The sequence below is a fragment of the Erpetoichthys calabaricus genome, chromosome 10, assembly GCF_900747795.2.
Source record: "Erpetoichthys calabaricus chromosome 10, fErpCal1.3, whole genome shotgun sequence".
NCBI lineage: Eukaryota > Metazoa > Chordata > Cladistia > Polypteriformes > Polypteridae > Erpetoichthys > Erpetoichthys calabaricus.
The window spans coordinates 139,607,607-139,627,810 of NC_041403.2; the positions used below are offsets into that span (position 1 = coordinate 139,607,607).

A 20,204-nucleotide genomic window follows, 5' to 3' on the forward strand; every position below is an offset into this window, starting at 1 on the left:
CCTTGCCCAAAGGAGCAGATACCGGTCCTGCTGATGGGTTAAGGACATTCTATGGCCCTGTCCAGCTCTCCTAGAGTAACTACCTGTCTCCTCCAATCTCCTCCATGCCCTTGAGACTGTGCTGGGAGACACAGCAAACCTTCTTGCAATGGCACGTATTGATGTGCCATCCTGGAGAAGTTGGACTACCTGTGCAACCTCTGTAGGGTCCAGGTATTGCCTTATGCTACCAGCAGAGACACTGACCATAGCCATTTGCAAAACTAGTGAAAAAACAGTCATAAAAGATGAGGAGGGAAAAATGTCCATGGCCTCCACCTGTTAAACCATTCAGGTTTTGGGGGTCATCTCATTGTTGCTCCTCTAGTGCACCTGTTGTTAATTTCCTTAACAACAAAGCAGCTGAAACTGATTAACAATCTCCTCTGCTACTTAACTGACCAGATCAATAGCCGAGAAGTTTCATTGACTTGATGCTATACTCGGATTAAAAAGTGTTCCTTTAATTTTTTTTTTTATAAACAAGGGTTTTGACATCACTTAGGCAGATGGGCACTACTCGGTTAGGAAACACCAAAAAGTGGCACTACCATTAAAATCATTGTATGATTGTTTTAGGATCTTCTCGTTGCATCTTCACATATCAAATAACAACTAAAAAGTAGCAGAGGTAACTAGATTTTGTGGCTAATGATGCACCTTATTTGGATACTACAATTTCATGCGGCAAACTGTTTCAATAATTTTATTCAGGCTGTACCAGTCTTCTCTCTTTCCATGTTCAAATTCCACCACCCTCAAACAAAGGAAGATGCAGGAGTCGTCATCAAAAAAGATTACCTGTTGCCAGTCTATAACATTCTGGACTGCATGAGCCCAACATCAGTAGACATGGACAGCAATGGTAATGAGTGGGAGATGTCATGATTTATGATATGAGTGGAGCTTTTTTTTTTTTTTTTTTAAATAAGGGGCTAATGTTATTAGTTCACTTGAGTTATTTACTGTTGAACATGCTACATACAATTCTTGGTGGCGTTGGTGTGAAATTGTAGCAGACCTCTGCATTAAAGGACTGATTGAGGTCATTTATGTTAGGTAGAATGCTTAGAGGGGGCTGGGCGGTCTCATTGCCTGGAACCCATGCAGATTTTATTTTTTCTCCAGCCATCTGGAGTTTTTTTTTTGTTCTTTCTGTCCTCCCTGGCCATCGGACCTTACTTTTATTCTATGTTAATTAGCGTTCTCTTATTTTAATTCTTATTTTGTCTTTTTTTTCCTCTTTCTTCATAATGTAAAGCACTTTGAGCTACATTATTTGTATGAAAATGTGCTATACAATTAAATGTTGTTGTTATCGTCAAATGAGGGTATTCAGTAATGTTACAAAGGCAATTTAAAGTTGATTTATTACTAAATCTAAAAATATTATTAAAGCTAAAATCTGGTATAAAAAAAACACACTTCATTCTGTTTCAATGTGGCTTTCCTCCATCAGTTAAACTGTGGTGTGTTTTCTTTTCTTTTTTTAATTTTGTCTTTTTTTAACTTCAAAAAGCATTGATAGTTGATTGGTATTGTGGACTTGATTATATGCTGGTGAAAAACAGTGGCTTTTTCAAAAATGCATGGCTATGCACTGATAAAAAAAAAGTAGTGTAATCCATTCATTTCATATTTATTATCACATATGGTGGACACAGTAAAATGAAGTGCATGCTTGGCCAAGCACATCATGCCACCACTGTCCGTCTTGCCTAAATCTCGCTCCATATAAGATCACAATAGGTACTTAAGCAAAACGGCCAAGTTTCCTTTTGAATTTGTTACATTTCACGTGCGATAGCACTGGTTTTGGCAACAAACTTTTCAGAAAAGGGTCCAGATTAATGAACATGGGGGGAAAAGTGTCTTATGTAAATGCAACATGTCTAAGATGAGACTAAAAAAAGGTGTACAGTACTCTAAAATAAATGGTGTAATCCAGGGAGACCGCAAAATTGTTATCCCAGTGTAGTAGAGAAAAAAAATGCAGCAGTTGCTACCTTTGCTGACATGCCATTTGTTGATGCCCTTATTTAAGTTTTGTGAATGCTCATGAAATAATCGTGAGCAGTGCACTGGCTGATGGGAACTGTAGTCACCACACTGTCATTTTCTATAAGGTTGCGGATAAGATGAAGTACTAATATTTATTGAATATCTTTCCTACTGGATTAGTTGCACAAAACTGACTTTGCTCCCAGCAACAGTGCTTAGCAAGCACTTAAAGCTTTATAGCACACTTACTAAATTCATCCTCAAGGTTAGCCGAACTTTTGCTTTTGGAGGCAACCTTATCTGTGCAAACTGGCTGATATTAATGGCATGATTAATATAACTACCGCTGTATAATTCCAATCCAATATGATCACTGTTGTTACTATAAAATATCACAGCAATTCTTGCACAGTCTATTACAATCAAGTATTATAAAATTACGAGTTGGTTTAGTACCATTGTGTGCACACTATACCAGACAACTCCTAGCCTGTACCTTCAACAGTTCTTGAAAACACTGCGCACAAATGACACAATCTGAGATTGTAGTTTTGACAAGTAAGGCCTAAAGGTAATTAGAATTTTTACTATAGTTAAAATAAATGAAGCCTGGGAAAAAAAATCTAATAATACTAGATAAGATTTAGGACAAGATAGTCTTTCCATAATCAACTTAGCTTTAGTTTATTAAACATAACAGATATGTCCTTTCTACGGTTCATACACACTCCCCTAAAGTCACTGTATAGGTAGGGATAAAAAAAAGTCCACTAAGAACAACTTGCCATATCAGCATAAATGGTTACTTCACAAATAAGGTGAAAAATATGTATTTTCTGTTTAGGGGGAAACATAACATTTACAAGACGCCAGCATCTTATACATCTGCTTGTGAAGAAGAACTACTTGTTACTTCACATGAACCAACAGCAGACTAGAGATGAACTACAGGCTGCTTAAAGCACAAGCTTATTGATACTAGGTAGATAAAGGCTCATAGATACACGCAAAAGCAGACTTCCTTCTAAATAATTTAACATCAACATACTCTCTCCTGTCCCGCAGTGTCCCAGATGAGGAATTTGTGAAGCTCACTTTGGTGTTGTACTGTTTTTGTCATGAAGGAAGCTCTGCAGATGAGATAAGATAGACTGAAATTTGTATATTGACAGTAAATGTAACAAAAACATTTTCAAACATGCAATGTTTACTGGTTTTTCACTTTAGCAGAACATTAAAAGACAATGCAATTAACTTTACATATGGAACAACAGTGGTAAAAGTAATCTGATTGTGAACTAAGCTGAAATAAAAATAAGTCAGTGCACTAAGTAAACATACAAAATACAATAAGCAGATTTCTTCTATTGGGAAACTTGAAACACTGAGGTATAGATAAGAACACAGGATAACTAATGTAATTAATAAAATCAAAAATCTAAAAGACCTCTACTTTTCATCAAGATACAGGATGCAGTGCCTATTACATATACAAAAAGTCACTGTAAAATTAATTTGTTTTTGTGCATGAGCTCAGTCTTCCTTCCACTTATCAATGTAAAAATAACATTAAAAACAGTAGTTTTCTTAGTATCATTTGTTTATTTAAAACTGTACATAGAGCCCAGCCAAAATAAAACTGTCAGAGGATCACATGTGGTAAATTTAAAGATACCACACACCTGCAACAGAATTGTCCTAAGCAATGTCAGTTACACACGATGAGCATCACCACTTACCCTATTGTTGGATTAATATTGGGGTCAAAGCTGTCTTCCACAAATCTCCACACAATACTTGATTTTCCAACACCAGTGTCCTGAGAATCAAGCAGGGAAATAAACAAAGAATTAGTACATGAAACTAAGTATAAAGCCATTTTTACAGGTCTCCAATGCACTTTCTGATTGTGTCCTGTATGGGAAAGACCAGATATTTTCAATAAATATTGCCCGTGAAAATTACCGATTGGATCTTTACAGAACACAAGAGTAAGTAAAGTGCAAGAGCAAACCATTCAGACAGTCAAAACACAACCTCTATTCAGTTAAGTTTTGCACAATATAATGAAATGTAAAAAGTTCTGAAGTACCGTAATGTAACACAGTACTTTGTAACATACTCCATAGACATCTACGGTTCTTTGTATTAAGAAAATGTTTATGTTTGGCAACATCTTTTCCTTAGACAGCTTCCATCCATAAACATGTTTTAGTTGAATTAATTTTGCAGTAGCAGCTGGCATCCACTATACTATTTTTATCACAATTCTGAGCACTTTAATCAGGTCTACTCTTGACTCTGCTTGCTCAGACTAGCAAGATTCAGCTTCTTCAGCCTTCCCTGCTAGCTCATAACTAAGCTGCCCTGGAATAAATCTAGTCACTCTTTTATGGACTTTCTTCAGTGTTGTAATTTCTAAACTTCACATAATATACCAGATGAGGCCTTACAAATGTGTAATACATTTTAAATAAAGGATTTAAGCAGTGATAAGAGTACACCTGTAGGAGCCTCAGTGAACCTGAGTTTCAGATTCCTTACATTATAATTATATAGTAATATTTTTGCTTCCTACTAGTAGCAAATCATGCCTGTTTACATTAAATTTCAACTTTCAAATATCTGCCCAGCTAGAAATTGTTCCAGGTCCATATAAAATAATTCTACTAACTTCCAACATTCCATTTAGTTTAGTGTTACCGGCATGTTTTTTCAGGCTGTTCGTTAAGATCATTTGCATAAATAAAAAGAGAAGCCACTGCATCACTGATTTCTTAAGAATATCACTTTTATTACCACCTAATCTGCAAAAATGTACCCAATGCTGAAAAACTTTGCTTTCCGTGTTTGAACCAATTACATGAGTCTAGCGACTCTCTGTGCACTATGCAAAAAACTTCACAGAGCCCTCCAACTCACCCTCCCCAGAGTCCCAACATGGTAAAATTCAAAAACATTATTTTAGAACAAAGTCTAAATTAATAAGATCAACAAGGAGAATTTAGTAAACATAAATCATTTAATTTTGTGAAAAAACAATTATATAAATAAAACACTACAAAAAATACAACATTTGTATAAAAAAAATAAATTTTTAAAAATCTAAATAAGCAAAAAAGTATAAAAAATGCAAATAATTGTAAGGTGCACATCTCTTATATATATTTCTCTTCTGTTTCGTCCTGCTTCCAATTCAAAACCGGTCCCGCCCACATGCAGCCGACACGGCATTTCTCGATTCCTATTCGTTGTCTTCCATGTCATGCACTATACTGGCCTGCTGAGCATAATACATCCAACAAGTACTCAAGGTGCTGCCACAACGGTAAAGTGGCTTTACCACCTTTGCGGGAGCCACCTGTGTCTTTACAACAGCTTCTTACACAGCAAACATCAGAAGCTAAAAATTATCGTGAACACATTCGAGAATACAACCCTTCTCTAGCGTTTGCTTCCATGGGTGCACAGATAACTCAACCTCCTGGCCACGGACCATACTGTTTTAAAATACACAGGCAAATTTATCACCAACTCTCTCCACTATACGCTAACACTACTACCTCTCCAGGATATGGACAGTTGTATGTTTTTGACATAGCGCAAGCTACTAAAGTACGCTTACAAAATAAAGCAAATTCTGCATGCAGCGAAAATGTACTTCTCCAGCTAGATTCCATGCTCAGAACCATCAACCCCTTCGCTAAATCATACAAACACATGCATGAAATCGCTCAGTCCAATCCAACAGCATCTGTACGAATGGTTTTCAAGGAAACCCCTAGGCAGGATTTACGACGATACAATGCCCCGACATGTCACACCGATGTTGCAGCGATTTTCGTCGGAGAAGATGGCGAAACGCCTGCTGAAAGGGACATTTGCATCTATCCTATAGGCAACTCCTGTAAACAGATTTCCACGCTCAAAATGAATTGCGATCCTATGGTTTACCCACTTTTATTCCCTTACGGAGACATTGGCTGGCACAAACATTTACAACATGTTCCTGATAAAAGAACCGCCAAGCGAATAAGGCTTACTCAATGCCAATTTTACGCGTACAGATTAGCAATGAGGAATACATTTAGTATTTTGCACTCCAGCGGCAAACTATTCCAACAATACGTCATAGATGCGTATGTTAAATCAGAGGGCGCGCGTCTCAACTATCTCAGATTACATCAACAAGATCTGCGCGTCGAACTATCAGACGCACTGCAAGCAAACGCTGAAAATAACAACGTTCGTGTAGGCAAAATGATCATATTACCGTCCACATTTCCAGGAAGTCCAAGATACATGTACATTCAATAAAACTATCAGGAGGACATGGCCATAGTACGTAAATTCGGAAAGCCTGATTTATTTATCACTTTCACATGTAAACCTTCCTCAGCCGGAAATTCTATATGCACACTGCGTCTTTCAAGAAGTATTTATTTCTTCTTGATTTCTGAATTCCTTTCTCACCGTTTTCCGTTCCTATTCTTACACCGCCGTATGCTATGGTGGGCGTCGGCTAGTGGTAAAATTAACAGAAACTGCACATTTTAATATTTAAAAAATAAAGTAAAAGATACACATAACAGAAATAAAAAAGGTTCATCAAGGCATTAATTCCACATTCAAAAATCACTACTTGCAGATATTATGTCTTTCATGTCCAAAGACCTTTAAACATTGTACTCTATTGAAATCAGAGCTACAGCTAAAAGTCTCTTCTGACACATAGTAGATATCAGTAAGATTTAACCATCTTCAAAGAAGGCAGTCTGGCAGACAGAGGCAACACTGACAGGAAGACTCTGGACTACTGAGGGACCAAATTTTGATGTCTTAGGTCCCTGTCTCACTGTTACCCACTCACCCCATGGCTGAACTTGCGCTGTCAATTTTGGCTTTGAGAGGCAGATTGAAGCAGAAATCATCATTAATTTTTTTTTTTTACAATTTGTACTACAGTAAGCTACACCACTCCTATTGTGTTACATGCATATTTAGGACTTGATTATGTCGCCTAATGAGTTGACCAGCACTGTATACATTGTCCATCACCTCTCTCTGCTGAGCTGTGCTGGCACTGTTGGTCGCAGCTTATTTATTGTCTTGGACATGAGGAATCAAACCTTTCCTGTATTTCTGAAAGCATCCCTGGCAGCGTGCAACCACATCTTACTTCAGCTTCGGTGAACCTTCCTTCTTCCACTCCTGAATTAATGCCATATATTGTCCAATCTGTTTCCCCTTGTCATAAAATGTCCACTTATTCACTTCTCTGTCCACACTATTGGCGAGTGGTACTATTGTGTTGGTAGCCTTAAACTGGCGTCCTGTCTGGGCTGAGAGAAAAAAAATGGGGTGCCTTAAAAAATCCCACTCGTTAAAGCATTATTACTGAAAGATACTGATAAATAAAAAAAAAAAGTCAACTAATTTTCCTTTTCTATAATGTCAGCAAACTTTGATCAAATCAGTCAAAGCATTTTTGACATTTTGATGGTATTTAATTTTCCTACTGTTTTTTTGTTAACCCCTAAATATTGATATAGTGAAATGTCCTTTTCTATCAGATACCTAGTGCCCTAGATGTACAGTATACAGTGGGGCAAAAAAGTATTTAGTCAGCCACCAATTGTGCAAGTTCTCCCACTTAAAAAGATGAGAGAGGCCTGTAATTTTCATCATAGGTATACCTCAACTATGAGAGACAAAATGAGAAAAAAAATCCAGAAAATCACATTGTCTGATTTTAAAGAATTTATTTGCAAATTATGGTGGAAAATAAGTATTTGGTCACCTACAAACAAGCAAGATTTCTGGCTCTCACAGACCTGTAACTTCTTCTGTAAGAGGCTCCTCTGTCCTCCACTCGTTATCTGTATTAATGGCACCTGTTTGAACTCGTTATCAATATAAAAGACACCTGTCCACAACCTCAAACAGTCACATTCCAAACTCCACTATGGCCAAGACCAAAGAGCTGTCAAAGGACACCAGAAACAAAATTGTAGACCTGCACCAGGCTGGGAAGACTGAATCTGCAATAGGTAAGCAGCTTGGTGTGAAGAAATCAACTGTAGGAGCAATTATTAGAAAATGGAAGACATACAAGACCACTGATAATCTCCCTCGATCTGGGGCTCCACGCAAGATCTCACCCCGTGGGGTCAAAATGATCACAAGAACAGTGAGCAAAAATCCCAGAACCACATGGGGGGAATTAGTGAATGACCTGCAGAGAGCTGGGACCAAAGTAACAAAGGCTACCATCAGTAACACATTACGCCGCCAGGGACTCAAATCCTGCAGTGCTAGACGTGTCGCCCTGCTTAAGCCAGTACATGTGCAGGCTCGTCTGAAGTTTGCTAGAGAGCATTTGGATGATCCAGAAGAGGATTGGGAGAATGTCATATGGTCAGATGAAACCAAAATAGAACTTTTTGGTAAAAACTCTACTCGTCGTGTTTGGAGGAGAAAGAATGCTGAGTTGCATCCAAAGAACACCATACCTACTATAAAGCATGGGGGTGGAAACATCATGCTTTGGGCTGTTTTTCTGCAAAGGGACCAGGACGGCTGATCCGTGTAAAGGAAAGAATGAATGGGGCCATGTATCGTCAGATTTTGACTGAAAACCTCCTTCCATCAGCAAGGGCATTGAAGATGAAACGTGGCTGGGTCTTTCAGCATGACAATGATCCCAAACACACCGCCCAAGTAACGAAGGAGTGGCTTCGTAAGAACCATTTCAAGGTCCTGGAGTGGCCTAGCCAGTCTCCAGGTGCCTCATGTATAAACGGTGTGTACGCACAGAAATGTTGCGTACGAATGTTTCCACGCTCAAATCGCGATGTATAAAACCTAAACTTGGCGTAAAGCCACGCACATTTCCACGGTAACTCATACCTTGGCGTGCGCAATTTCTCCGCTCGGTTGTGCAGACTGGCGGCACCCAGCGTCAAAGCAGTGCTACTGTTCCTGTGTGATCACCCTTTCTTTCTTAGCTCCACATTCCTGACGCGCCTTTATAAATACACTGAAATTAACTGCATATTGTTTATTAGTGTAATGCATCTGATTGTAATTAACCTGTAGCAATATAATGGTCCAAGGAATAGCCATAGTATTCCAAATACCATAACTGCTTTAGCGTTGTTACGCTCACTGCATCTTGTTCTTCTTTTTGCTGCTCCCATTAAGGGTTGCCACTGCGGATCATCTTTTTCCATATTACTCTCACTGCACCACTCAGAGTATTTATATCACTGTATCTGAGTGTGAATCACAGCAGCAGCTGATCGGAAAGAGAATTATCGGTATACAGTTTCAAGTACACACTACCTCAACCACGGCAAAAAGCGTCAAAGCCTTTCCTGTACGGACCTCGCGTTTCAGAAACAGTTTCATCCCAAGAACTATAAACGCACTCAATCAGTCCATCAAGTGCTCCTTGTAGAACTGTTTGTACTTATAAGTACAATTACCTCACTGTAAACTTACACTACAGTTATAATATTGCACAACCTGTGCTACTTTATAAAGCGTGTATGATGACAATATCATTTTTAAGATGAAATGCAGCAAAATATGTTGCTTATAGAATACAGATAAAACTTTAACTTCATTTAAATAATCTGCATTGTTAATAATTAAACATGTGAGGACACGGTGCCGCAGCGTATAGCTAGTTCACGGATAGCTCCTGCCTTGCGCTGTATTATTGCTGGTGCTGACGCGACACTGGAAGGATAGACGGATAGAATAATTAAACATGTACTACGAAGATATTTCAATGTTCCTTAAAAGTTTTGAAGAATCGGCGTTCTAAGCTTACAGATGGCTTAACGTCTATTACAGAGCTGATTGTGTGGCAATTGGGTATTTGGAGAAAGAAAAGTACGTTTGAAAGAGACAGTACTTCTGAAATAAATTATTTCATCGAAGGTCGCACATGGCGCAGCAAGCCTCTTGCGTGAGATATGAACAATCACTGCGCCACCGTGTTCCCATGTTTAATAACATGCTTTCATTCCTATCATCATGAAAATAATATCACGTATACATCTCAGTATTTTAATTATTCAGAGAGCTGTAATATCTCGAATGTAATGGATTCTGTGTCCTGTCGGAGAAAGAGTAAGAACGGAAGCACGTAGTGATTCACACACATAGAGCACATAGAAGATCAAATACAGAACAAAGCATTTAATGTGCTACTTGAGAAACTAGTAAAATAAACAATTTTAAGATGAAGTTTATGATGGTCTACTTTAATGGCAAAATAAACTACGTGATTAAAGTGGAAATTTCAAGATTAAAGTTGACATTTTGTGCTTTTTTCCCCACTGTGTGCCAATTTTTTTTTGTCTGTACCCTAATAAGCTTTCATATGACACTCAGACGGTGGGCTACGAGTCGCCTTTTCACGATTTCTTTTTTATTTCGGGCACTGTGCGACTTTGTGAACTTGGATCTTTCGAGTTTCTCCGACACTCTGTCACTCGTTCAACTTTCTTTTGTTGATTATACCACTGTTTAAACCAACAAATAGTAGGTTTTTCCTTTGCCTCCACTTGGTATTCGCTGAAATTCTTATATTTTCCCCTGTGCTTTTCCCATTGTCTTTTCACAGAAGGCTATTTATATTGATTTGCATATTCAAAGAGGCGTAATTCTGGGAGGAGTTGGGGCGGGACAGAAGGCACGTACGTTACTTTTCACGCTGATCGGGATTTATGTAGTGGAAGAACATGAAATTTTGCGTGCACACAGATTCCTGCATCTGGATTTTTCTGTGCGTACGCACAATCCCGCTTTTGTGCTTACACCACGTTATAGTGTGAGTTCTACGCACGGCGTTATACATGAGGCCCCAGATCTCAACCCCATAGAAAATCTTTGGAGGGAGTTGAGAGTCCGTGTTGCCCAGCGACAGCCCCAAAACATTACTACTCTAGAGGAGATCTGCATGGAGGAATGAGCCAAAATACCAGCAACAGTGTGTGAAAACCTTGTGAAGACTTACAGAAAACGTTTGACCTCTGTCATTGCCAACAAAGGGTATATAACAAAGTATTGAGATGAACTTTTGTTATTGACCAAATACTTTTTTTCCTCCATAATTTGCAAATAAATTCTTCAAAAATCAGACAATGTGATTTTCTGGAATTTTTTTCTCATTTTGTCTGTCATAGTTGAGGTATACTGTACCTATGATGAAAATTACAGGCCTCTCTCATCTTTTTAAGTGGGAGAACTTGCACATTTGGTGGCTGACTAAATACTTTTTTGCCCCACTGTAATCCAGCCCAATTTCAGCTTTTTAACTAAACAGGAAATAGTGTTATTATCAATAAGTAAATGAGTGAATAAGTCAGTCAACTTTGCATTATAAATATATATGTACTTGCATCATAACGTATATATACACATACACATCAAACTTGGCACTCCAAATACTCAAGTGATAACTGATTCCGGTGCAGCAGAAAACTTTCACAACTAGACTAGTGACAGACTTGCAACTAAAACTCCTCACATTAAAATACAAAGAATTCATAACATCTGTGGATAGCAAACCTTTGGACGCACGGATAATAGACCAAATAACACCTACAACCATCCTGTACAGAGATGAAGAACATCAACAACAAAGATTTTTCTTTCTGATTTCAAGCAAACACCCTTGAGTTATTCTGGGGTACCTGTGGTTGCAAACAACATAATCCCATTATTGACTGGCATCTTAAAGAATATAAAAGAATGCAGCTCTTGTTGTAGAAGCAATTGTTTTACACCCCCCACATTGCACTGTGGGGCCATGAAATCACATCTATCCTCTTATCATGATTTCAATGATATGTTTTATTAACAAATATCCACTGGACCTCTACCCCAAGGGCGGCACGGTGACACAGTGGTAGCACTGCTGACTCGCCATAAGGAGACCTGGGTTTGCTTCCCGGGTCCTCCCTGCGTCTGCGTGGGTTTCTTCTGGGTGCTCTGATTTCCTCCCTTAGTCCAAAGATATGCAGGTTAGGTGCATTGCCGATCTTAAATTGTCCCTAGTGGGTGGGTGTGGGTGTGTGTCCTGTGGTGGTTTGGCGCCCTGCCCAGGATTTGTTCCTGCCTTGTGCCCTGTGTTGGCTGGAATTGGCTACAGCAGACCCCCGACCGTGACCCTGTGTTAGGATATAGAGGGTTGGATAATGTCTGACTGACTTCTCCCCCAACGTGTATATGACTATGCCATTGATATACATTTACCAAAAAGAAAAATGTTCACCCTTTCTTGTACAGAAAGTTAAGCTATGGATGAATGCATACAGGCAAATTTAAAAACAACCATTATTCAACAGTTCATTATTCCTATAGGGGCAGTGATTTTTGTTTTTGGATAAGAACAAGGATGGAGGCTTGTATCTAGCAATTGTTTTGTTGATAAATTGCGAAGTTGGATTAAAAAAAATTAAGCATTAATTATTTTCATTTGCAATTGCATGAAGTGAATTAAATGGAACTTTTTACCAAAAAAAAAAAAAAAAAACATTTTCTACAAAATTTTCAGAAGTTTTTTTTTTTTTTTTTTAAATTAACTACTTGTGTAGATTTTTTAAACAAACTACATATTTTCTAAATCATTCACATAATGAATTACAAATACTAATAAATAAAAATGAAACACTCAGTAGCACTTCTGGCTTTGGTTGAACAATGAACAGACACACAAACACACACACAAAATTTGCTTGAAACGTTTTCAATGAACTAAATCAACTACACTTACAATGTGGCTTATGTATTCAGAATCACAATGAACCAACACTTCAAAATTAAACATGTAATTTAAGTATTTTTTTCTGTGAAAGAGTCAGTTTACTGGTAAAGTGTCATTTAAATATCTGACTACCACAATATTCCACCACAGAAAATTTTGTTGCACCATTATAACTTTATAAATTCCTTTTTTGCAGCAGTCTGCAGCAAAGTTTTAAATTAGTTCAGCAAAAAGAACATCATTGTCATATGTTGGGGAAATGTCCAGACTGTTTTTCTTTTGCAGCAAAACAAATGGTTTCATTTTTATGCACTAAAGATGTTCCTTCGCTATATAATACGCTGAGTTTATTTTGACTGAAAGTTCATATCTTTTTGCATCATTATGGTTCTTTTTTATGTAAGGGAATGTTTTACCACAGCAAATTCTTTGGTGCATTCTTTTGCTTACAGTCAACTGCCTGTTGCAGGTCACTTGTTCTTGGTAGTGTGCAGTTAAGATTTTCCCATTTGAAACTGTGTGATCCTGCCAAAAAATCTATTATGTTGGCTAAATTGGCTTACTACAATAGTACTTGTACATCATTGCGTCCTCCAACATATTTTATAGAAACCAGTTTAAGTCCGATAGTCAAATATTCTGGGACTTTTGCTTTTTGACCTTGCTCCTACCTTTTGACTAGAATGAGCAATATGCCTTTCAGTCGCAGTTGCTGTGCTATGGGATTCACTGCTTCACTTACTGATTTATTTTATCTGTATGGTGCTAGAATCTTTAATTTTCTTTGCACACAGGACTGCAAAAAGTTTTCTACTCGGACAGGGACTTACATTTCTATTTCATTTCTTACATTTCTATGCATCCATTATTTGTAAACAAACACACACTTAACATTACCTGTGCTTTCAAGTGTGTAATGCAGCACCATTAATTTAGCAAAGTAACCAGGTAATTTGTGTGAATTTCCCCTTGGGATTAATAAAGTATCTATCTATCTATCTATCTATGTATCTAGGTAAAACAATTTTTAAAAAAATTTAAAAATACACTCAAATATGGCAAGTGAAAATTTGAACATTTACTAGCTACTGGCTAATGACACTTTTTTTTTTTAATTAGCCTATCACGAAATTCTGTCACATACTGTGTACGAGAGTGTTTTACTCGCAATGCAGATGGCTGAACTATAACTTGAATTATTCTCCACTTTAAATGAAAATTCATTCTATTATGCCTAAACAAGAACACATTGTTTCCATGCATCTGTATCACATAAGGTTGAAGTAACATTCAACTTACTAGAATGATTTCAAGTCTTTTTCCTCCAAAGAGCCCGTAACAATGTTTCCAACTGTTGTGCTCTTGTGTCACATGAACTGAGACCTACACATTTTGCAACTCATCATCTTTTTTTCTGCGATCAGCGTAAACTGTTCCTAAACTCTGGAATTCTTAGGATGAACTGTCTTTGTGTCACTTGCTTACCATCTGTCATTTTTCAAATGTGTCACTACTTCATTCAGTTGTGAACGCAATTGTGCGCCACAATACTCAGCCTAATGATATAATCAATGAAAGTGATCAACTGCCAATGTTTTAATAATCGATTATCATCGATTGTGACAATTAGTTGTTGTAGCCATAAATAAAAAACACTGATTACACCAGAAAAATATTCTACCTTCTGAATGTTTTTTACCAGCTACTGTGAAGCAGAATCTCAGGTAAGGTCAGGTTAGGGTCCAGCTACTCAGGTCCTGAACAGTTAAGACCCTATGAGCCGGATCACAAACTAGGAATTGCTCCACATGGCTGTAGTGTTGCAACTAATGCTCTCTCACAACGCAAGTAATGGTGCCTCATTTGGAACTCCTTGAGCAACCACTTGTTCGACACAAAGTCAAGCCAGCAGTACCCAAGGATTTTCTTAAGAGACACTGTGCTGAAGGAGTCCAGTTTTTGTCTCAGGTACTGGTTAGAGTCCATATCTCAACCATATAGCAAAACAGGAAGCACCAGGACTCTAAAGACTTGGACCTTTGTCCTCTTGCAAAGATATTAGGAGCACCATACACCCCTTTCAAGTGACCGCATGACTCCCAACCTCCCCACCCTTCATGGTCTCCCAAACTGTCCACTGACATCATAGGAAGAGTTACCAAAGACATGAATGTCACTGCAAAGGTAAGTAAATATCTCAATGCGGTCAACACTCTCTCGACAGACAGACACATTGCTAATGGTTGTGACCAAGAGGTCATTAAAGGCATGGATCTTGGTTTTTATCAAGGACACTTGCAAGGCTAGATAGTCAGACTCCTCACTCTGTCTCTTGGGAACTCCATGAAGATCACAGCATCATCTGCAAGGTCAAGAACAGTGAATCTCTCTACACCAACAGATGCCCTACTGCTGCTATTGCAAGCATTGAACAGGGCAGGAGCAAGAATACATCCCTGATGAACCCCAGAACCTCTATACAGCACTCACAGTACCACAGTACAGGGCAGCAATGACATCCTGAGACTTCACAAGATCCCCCCCAAAGTAGCTGGATCTCCCACAGGGCAGCTCAACCAACTGAGTTGAACACTTTACAAAAAAATCGACAAAAGCTTCAAAGAAACTCTGCTGATATTTGCATTTGTGCTTGATGAGAACTCTCAGTGCCAGGATGCAGTTGATAGTAGACTTCTCAGGCATAAAACCAAACTATTCCAGTCGCTGGTAGGTGAGCAAGTGACCACGGATCCTATTAAGGATGACCCTAGTGAGGACATTACCGAGCACTAAGAGAAGTGTTATCCTCTTGTAACTGCTGCAATCCTGGTGATCACCCTTCCCTTTCCAGATAGGGATGATAAGTCCCATTTTACAGTCAGTTGGGATGATGCTTGCAATACCAGGAGGACAGCCTTACCACCAGTTTGGAGACGTTCACCCCAGATACCACAGATCCCTGCAGCCTACCCTACCCTCAACTGACTCGCCACCTGTGCTATCTCAGTGAGACTGGGTAGTTCACAGCTAATTGGAGGATCAGCCTCAAGAGCTGTGGACCCAGAGATATACAACGTCCTAGCCAGAGGATCTCAGAATCTCAGCAAATTAATATTAAAAATTTCCCCTTCCTCATAGCAAGAAGTACCAGAAATGTATCTCAGGATAAATTATCTCTATGTGCACTATGAATGATTGTGGACATAGACCTCACATTTTTGATCATCTTGGTATTACTCAAGCTCAAGAAACATTAGTGTAAAACTAAGTACACCCAACATTGTGAATTTCCCCTTTGGGGATTAATAAAGTATCTATCTATCTACCTTTCACCACACAACCCCATGAAGCCAGGAGGCAAACTCAGGCACTGCTGTACAAAACCAGCTCTCATCCATGTAATGCTGAACAAGCCTCTCGATAGAGAGCAGATTAGAAATATTTTAGCCAGTCAACACCCTTAACTCTTGCAGCAGACAGTTCAAGTAGTATAAGGCAGATTAACGAGAATGTGCAAAGATTATGAGGTAGACGATCAGAAAACTTCCAATAAAAAACTATGATTAACTTTGAAGCAATTGTGCCCAAAGAGACCAATCTCTGCTTAAAAAAAGAAAAGAGAAGAAAGACCCAGCTGATAGAAGATTTCAACAGTAATAGAGAAAATAGTGTATTTGTTCCTGCCTTTCACCCAATGCTTGCTGGAACAGGCTCCAGCGTCCCTGCTCAAGATAAGTAGGTTTGGAAAATAAATAAATGGATGTGCAGACACATATAACAGTGTTAATGCAAACAATTTTAGTAACAGACAGATTTATTCCAGGTTATTCTCAGAGTTTAATTAATTTTACAGCTACGCTTTATATTCTGTAAAGATAACTATTTCCTGTTGTACAGGGAATAATATCTGCATCAAAAAGGGATACCTTGGTATCTTTAAAACTTGAAACCCTCTCTCAGACAGCAGATCAGTAAATGTGATTTACTGTACGTTTACATATACCTTGGCTAAATACTTTCAAACTTAAACTTCCCCAACTTCACATATCTCACGTTAAAAAACAATTCATATGTTACAGTAAGTCAAAACAGTGTATCTACTTAACAGATACTATTTCCATTAGAGTTTTTCTCCAAAATACATCTGTCTGAAATATTATTTTAAATTTTAATCATTATGCCATATTTTCAAGGGGTTAAAATTTTACAAACACCAAGTAAGTACATGGTGATTAGCTTTAAATTGCATAACCTGAGGCAAATGCTTAGGACATCCTCTAGAAGTTTCTCACAATACTTTGCCAAACTTTTGGTCCATTCCTCCTGAGAGAATTGGTGTAATTGAGAAAAGTTTGTTAGCTTCCTTGCTCAGATACGTTTCTTCAGTTCAGTCCACAGATGTTCCATTGGATTTGTGATGGCCACTGAAATATTGTCACACTGTTGTTTGCAAGCCATTTCATTACCAATTTAGAAGTATGCTGGAAATTATTGTCCTGCTGGAACACCCATTTGTGGCAAAGCTTTAGCTTTCTGGCTGATGTCTGGAGGTGTTATTTCACAATTTTCAGATAAGGCTTCTTTATTATGATGACATCTGTTTTATTGAGTGCATCAGTCCCCTTCCCAGTGAAACAGCCCCACGACATGATGCTGTCTCCCCCATGCTACATATTTCTGATGGTGTTCTTTGGATTAAGAGCCTCATCCTTCAGCCTCCATACATGAAAGTGATCATTATGGCCAAACAATTCAAATTTTGCTTTGTCTAACCAGAGAACAATCCTCTAAAAAGTTATGTCTTTGTCCTGGCGAGTAACTGCAAACTACTCAAGGTTTACGTCAATTTTGGAGTAATGATTTCTTAGTCAAGAACCTTCCAGGCAATGGTGATGAAGTGCTCTCTTAATGTAGGATAATGACATTTTTGTTTCTGATGCCTCCAACTCCGTAACTGTTTCTTTAGTTATCTTGGGGTTCTGTTGAACCTTTCAAAACAAACTTTGTTCATCCCCGGGAGTCAATTTGTGCCTACTTCCTGAATGACATAAATTCTGTTTAGTCTTGAGCTTTTTACATTTTTGCTCAATGGATTGTTGCTTGTGTATCTGGAACCTTTTGGAGATGGGAGAAAACCAACTTGTGAAGAGCTAAAATTTTCCAGTCTTTACTTAGTTCTTTCGATTCCCCCGTCTTCTTAACCACAAAAAGGCACTGGCTCTACAGGTAGGCCTTTATATACAGCAACTGTCGCCCCATTTAATTACTAATTCTGACAATTAGCAACTAAGAAGCTGAAAAAATCATTTAAATCAATTCCTGAAATCATCCACGCTGTTTAAAGAGAAAGTCAACCCACTGAAAATCTGACATGGTGGTTAAAGGCTGTTATAAATCTTAATTATTAATTTTGCTGGAAAACTCTAAAGAAATCTACTTTGATTGACTAACTTAACACATAAATGTTATGCTAGCGTAATGCGTGTAAAGTTGGCTAATTTTGAGTTTGAAAGCTTTTAACTTTAATGGCCTCAACTGTACAAAACATCATACCGCAACTTCCCAGGCTGGCATTTTAAAAATGTGTCATGATCAGCTTGTGGAACTACTCCATCTTCTGTATAACCTGTGAATGTTTGAGGACATGAGGAAACCACTTCTGTTTAAGATTTGTCAACCACATAGAACTGCGGGACCCAGAGGAAAAACTTATCTGTCACACAGATGGACTTAGGTGTCTTGCTGGCACAATTCTTTTTATCAACCAGGTTTACTACTTGAAACCCCCCAAACATCGGGTATTAATTACTTGAATTGTCAGCCGAAACCCGGCAACTAAATCTTTTTAATAGGCCTTTTTTAGTAGCCCGCTATCACACACGGTTTTTTTAACGATGGTCAGCTATAAAACCAGGCCCATTCCACAGAGGATACATATCTCAGTGTGACCAAACTGGACCAGTGGGACACACGATCAATCACACCTCTGTGTTTACGTCACGCTGTGTTTATGTCTATCTACAGATCACCAAAAACCGGATAACGGAGGGAGAACTTGGCGTGTTGCTGGCTAAGTGGGACTCTTCACACGTTATTGTATCTTGTGTGTGGCGTCTCTGCGTTATCTCTAATTAGTTAGGGAGCCTGCAAATGACCGCTGGAATGGGCCCCGCGACTCTCCCTGTCACGAATAACTTTCGGTCGCTTGGCCTGGCACGTTAACGCGGAAGTAGACACGGACACTCACCCCGAGAAGACAAACTTTGAGTTCTCGCAAAGCCATCGTTTATCAGCAAGCCCCACTGCCCAATCATTCATTCGCCGGAGTCTGCCGGCCTTCAACAGAAACCAGAGCGAAGAGGTTCTGTCGCTGTTGATTTCTACAGTAACACCTCCCTTGACGACGGCCTCAGCGCAGGCGCCATCTTGGGCAGGCCCAGCGTGGTCACGTGATTGACGGGACGCCGGCTTCCCTCAAGCTGCTGCTTTTCCTTCAGGTTTTTTTTTTCATAAGGCCTACACTGATGTACATTGGCTTCCACTGAGAGGTTTTACAAATACAACGTACATTTCAAAGGGGTTGTTCGTGCGTAAAGTGCCGTCTACTCCCTGCCGTGCAGTTGGAGCCAAGATGGCAGGTAAGTTTGCATTCTCTTCTTTAAATCTCGCCGTGGGCCTACGGATCAGTGGGTTGATGAATTCAGGCCTTACGTATACGGGGAGGGGGGGGGCACCTTCGTTGTGTGTGTGCATATACAGTATATATATATATATATATATATATATTCTATATATATAGGATTTGGTATTAAACACGTGGCATTTTTGGATTTGTTTTATAACCTACTACAAACAGATGAACATAACTTTGATTATGTAATACCCAGTAAGCAGGCACCGAGGTATTCTCGCTGCCGGTTGAAGTGTAATTAAAGTCCCTTATGCACATACTCCGGTGTGCTGTCTTTATTGTTTTAGTCTTCCGATAATATATGCTTCTATAATTGAATGCACCTTGTCTAACACTAAAGTAAGTAGTGCGTTTATAAACTAATTAAGTCTGTGTTGCCAGACCCTAAATCTGCCCCTCCCTTGCGATCGATTTCTTCTCAGGAGTCCTTACTGGTCTCTCGCTGAGAGTATCGTAAAGTCAGTTCTATCTTCAAGTCGCTTAAAACGAATATGCAAGCGAGTTTCCCGAATGACCCATCGTACCACTCGTCCCTTTTAGCCGAGAGTTAATATCTGGCTGTCTCATTCCATTCTCAATGCTTTTACTGTACATTCTTTGCTTATTTAGATATTCCTCAAGCTGAACTTAATAGAAATGGCAACTTCTAGACCAGCTGAACGACTGCGGTCGCAGCTTTTTTCCGTAGTGTTC

At 38.8% G+C, this 20,204-nt stretch overlaps 2 protein-coding genes across 2 annotated transcripts in view; one reads left to right on the forward strand and one right to left on the reverse strand.

The window, feature by feature from the left end:
• Positions 1 to 19,256, reverse strand: part of rab22a (RAB22A, member RAS oncogene family) — a 56,041-nt gene extending 36,785 nt beyond the window's left edge. Inside the window, exons 1-3 of the mRNA XM_028811963.2 lie at positions 19,068 to 19,256; positions 3,780 to 3,859; positions 3,089 to 3,170 (exon numbers count right to left, since the gene is read on the reverse strand). Of these exons, the coding sequence (XP_028667796.1) occupies positions 3,089 to 3,170; positions 3,780 to 3,859; positions 19,068 to 19,103 (198 nt within the window). The 5' untranslated portion in view covers positions 19,104 to 19,256. The remainder of the gene's footprint in view (positions 1 to 3,088; positions 3,171 to 3,779; positions 3,860 to 19,067) is intronic.
• Positions 19,257 to 19,297: 41 nt separating this feature from the next.
• Positions 19,298 to 20,204, forward strand: part of ppp4r1l (protein phosphatase 4, regulatory subunit 1-like) — a 68,074-nt gene continuing 67,167 nt past the window's right edge. Inside the window, exon 1 of the mRNA XM_028811961.2 lies at positions 19,298 to 19,458. Within this exon, the coding sequence (XP_028667794.2) occupies positions 19,452 to 19,458 (7 nt within the window). The 5' untranslated portion in view covers positions 19,298 to 19,451. The remainder of the gene's footprint in view (positions 19,459 to 20,204) is intronic.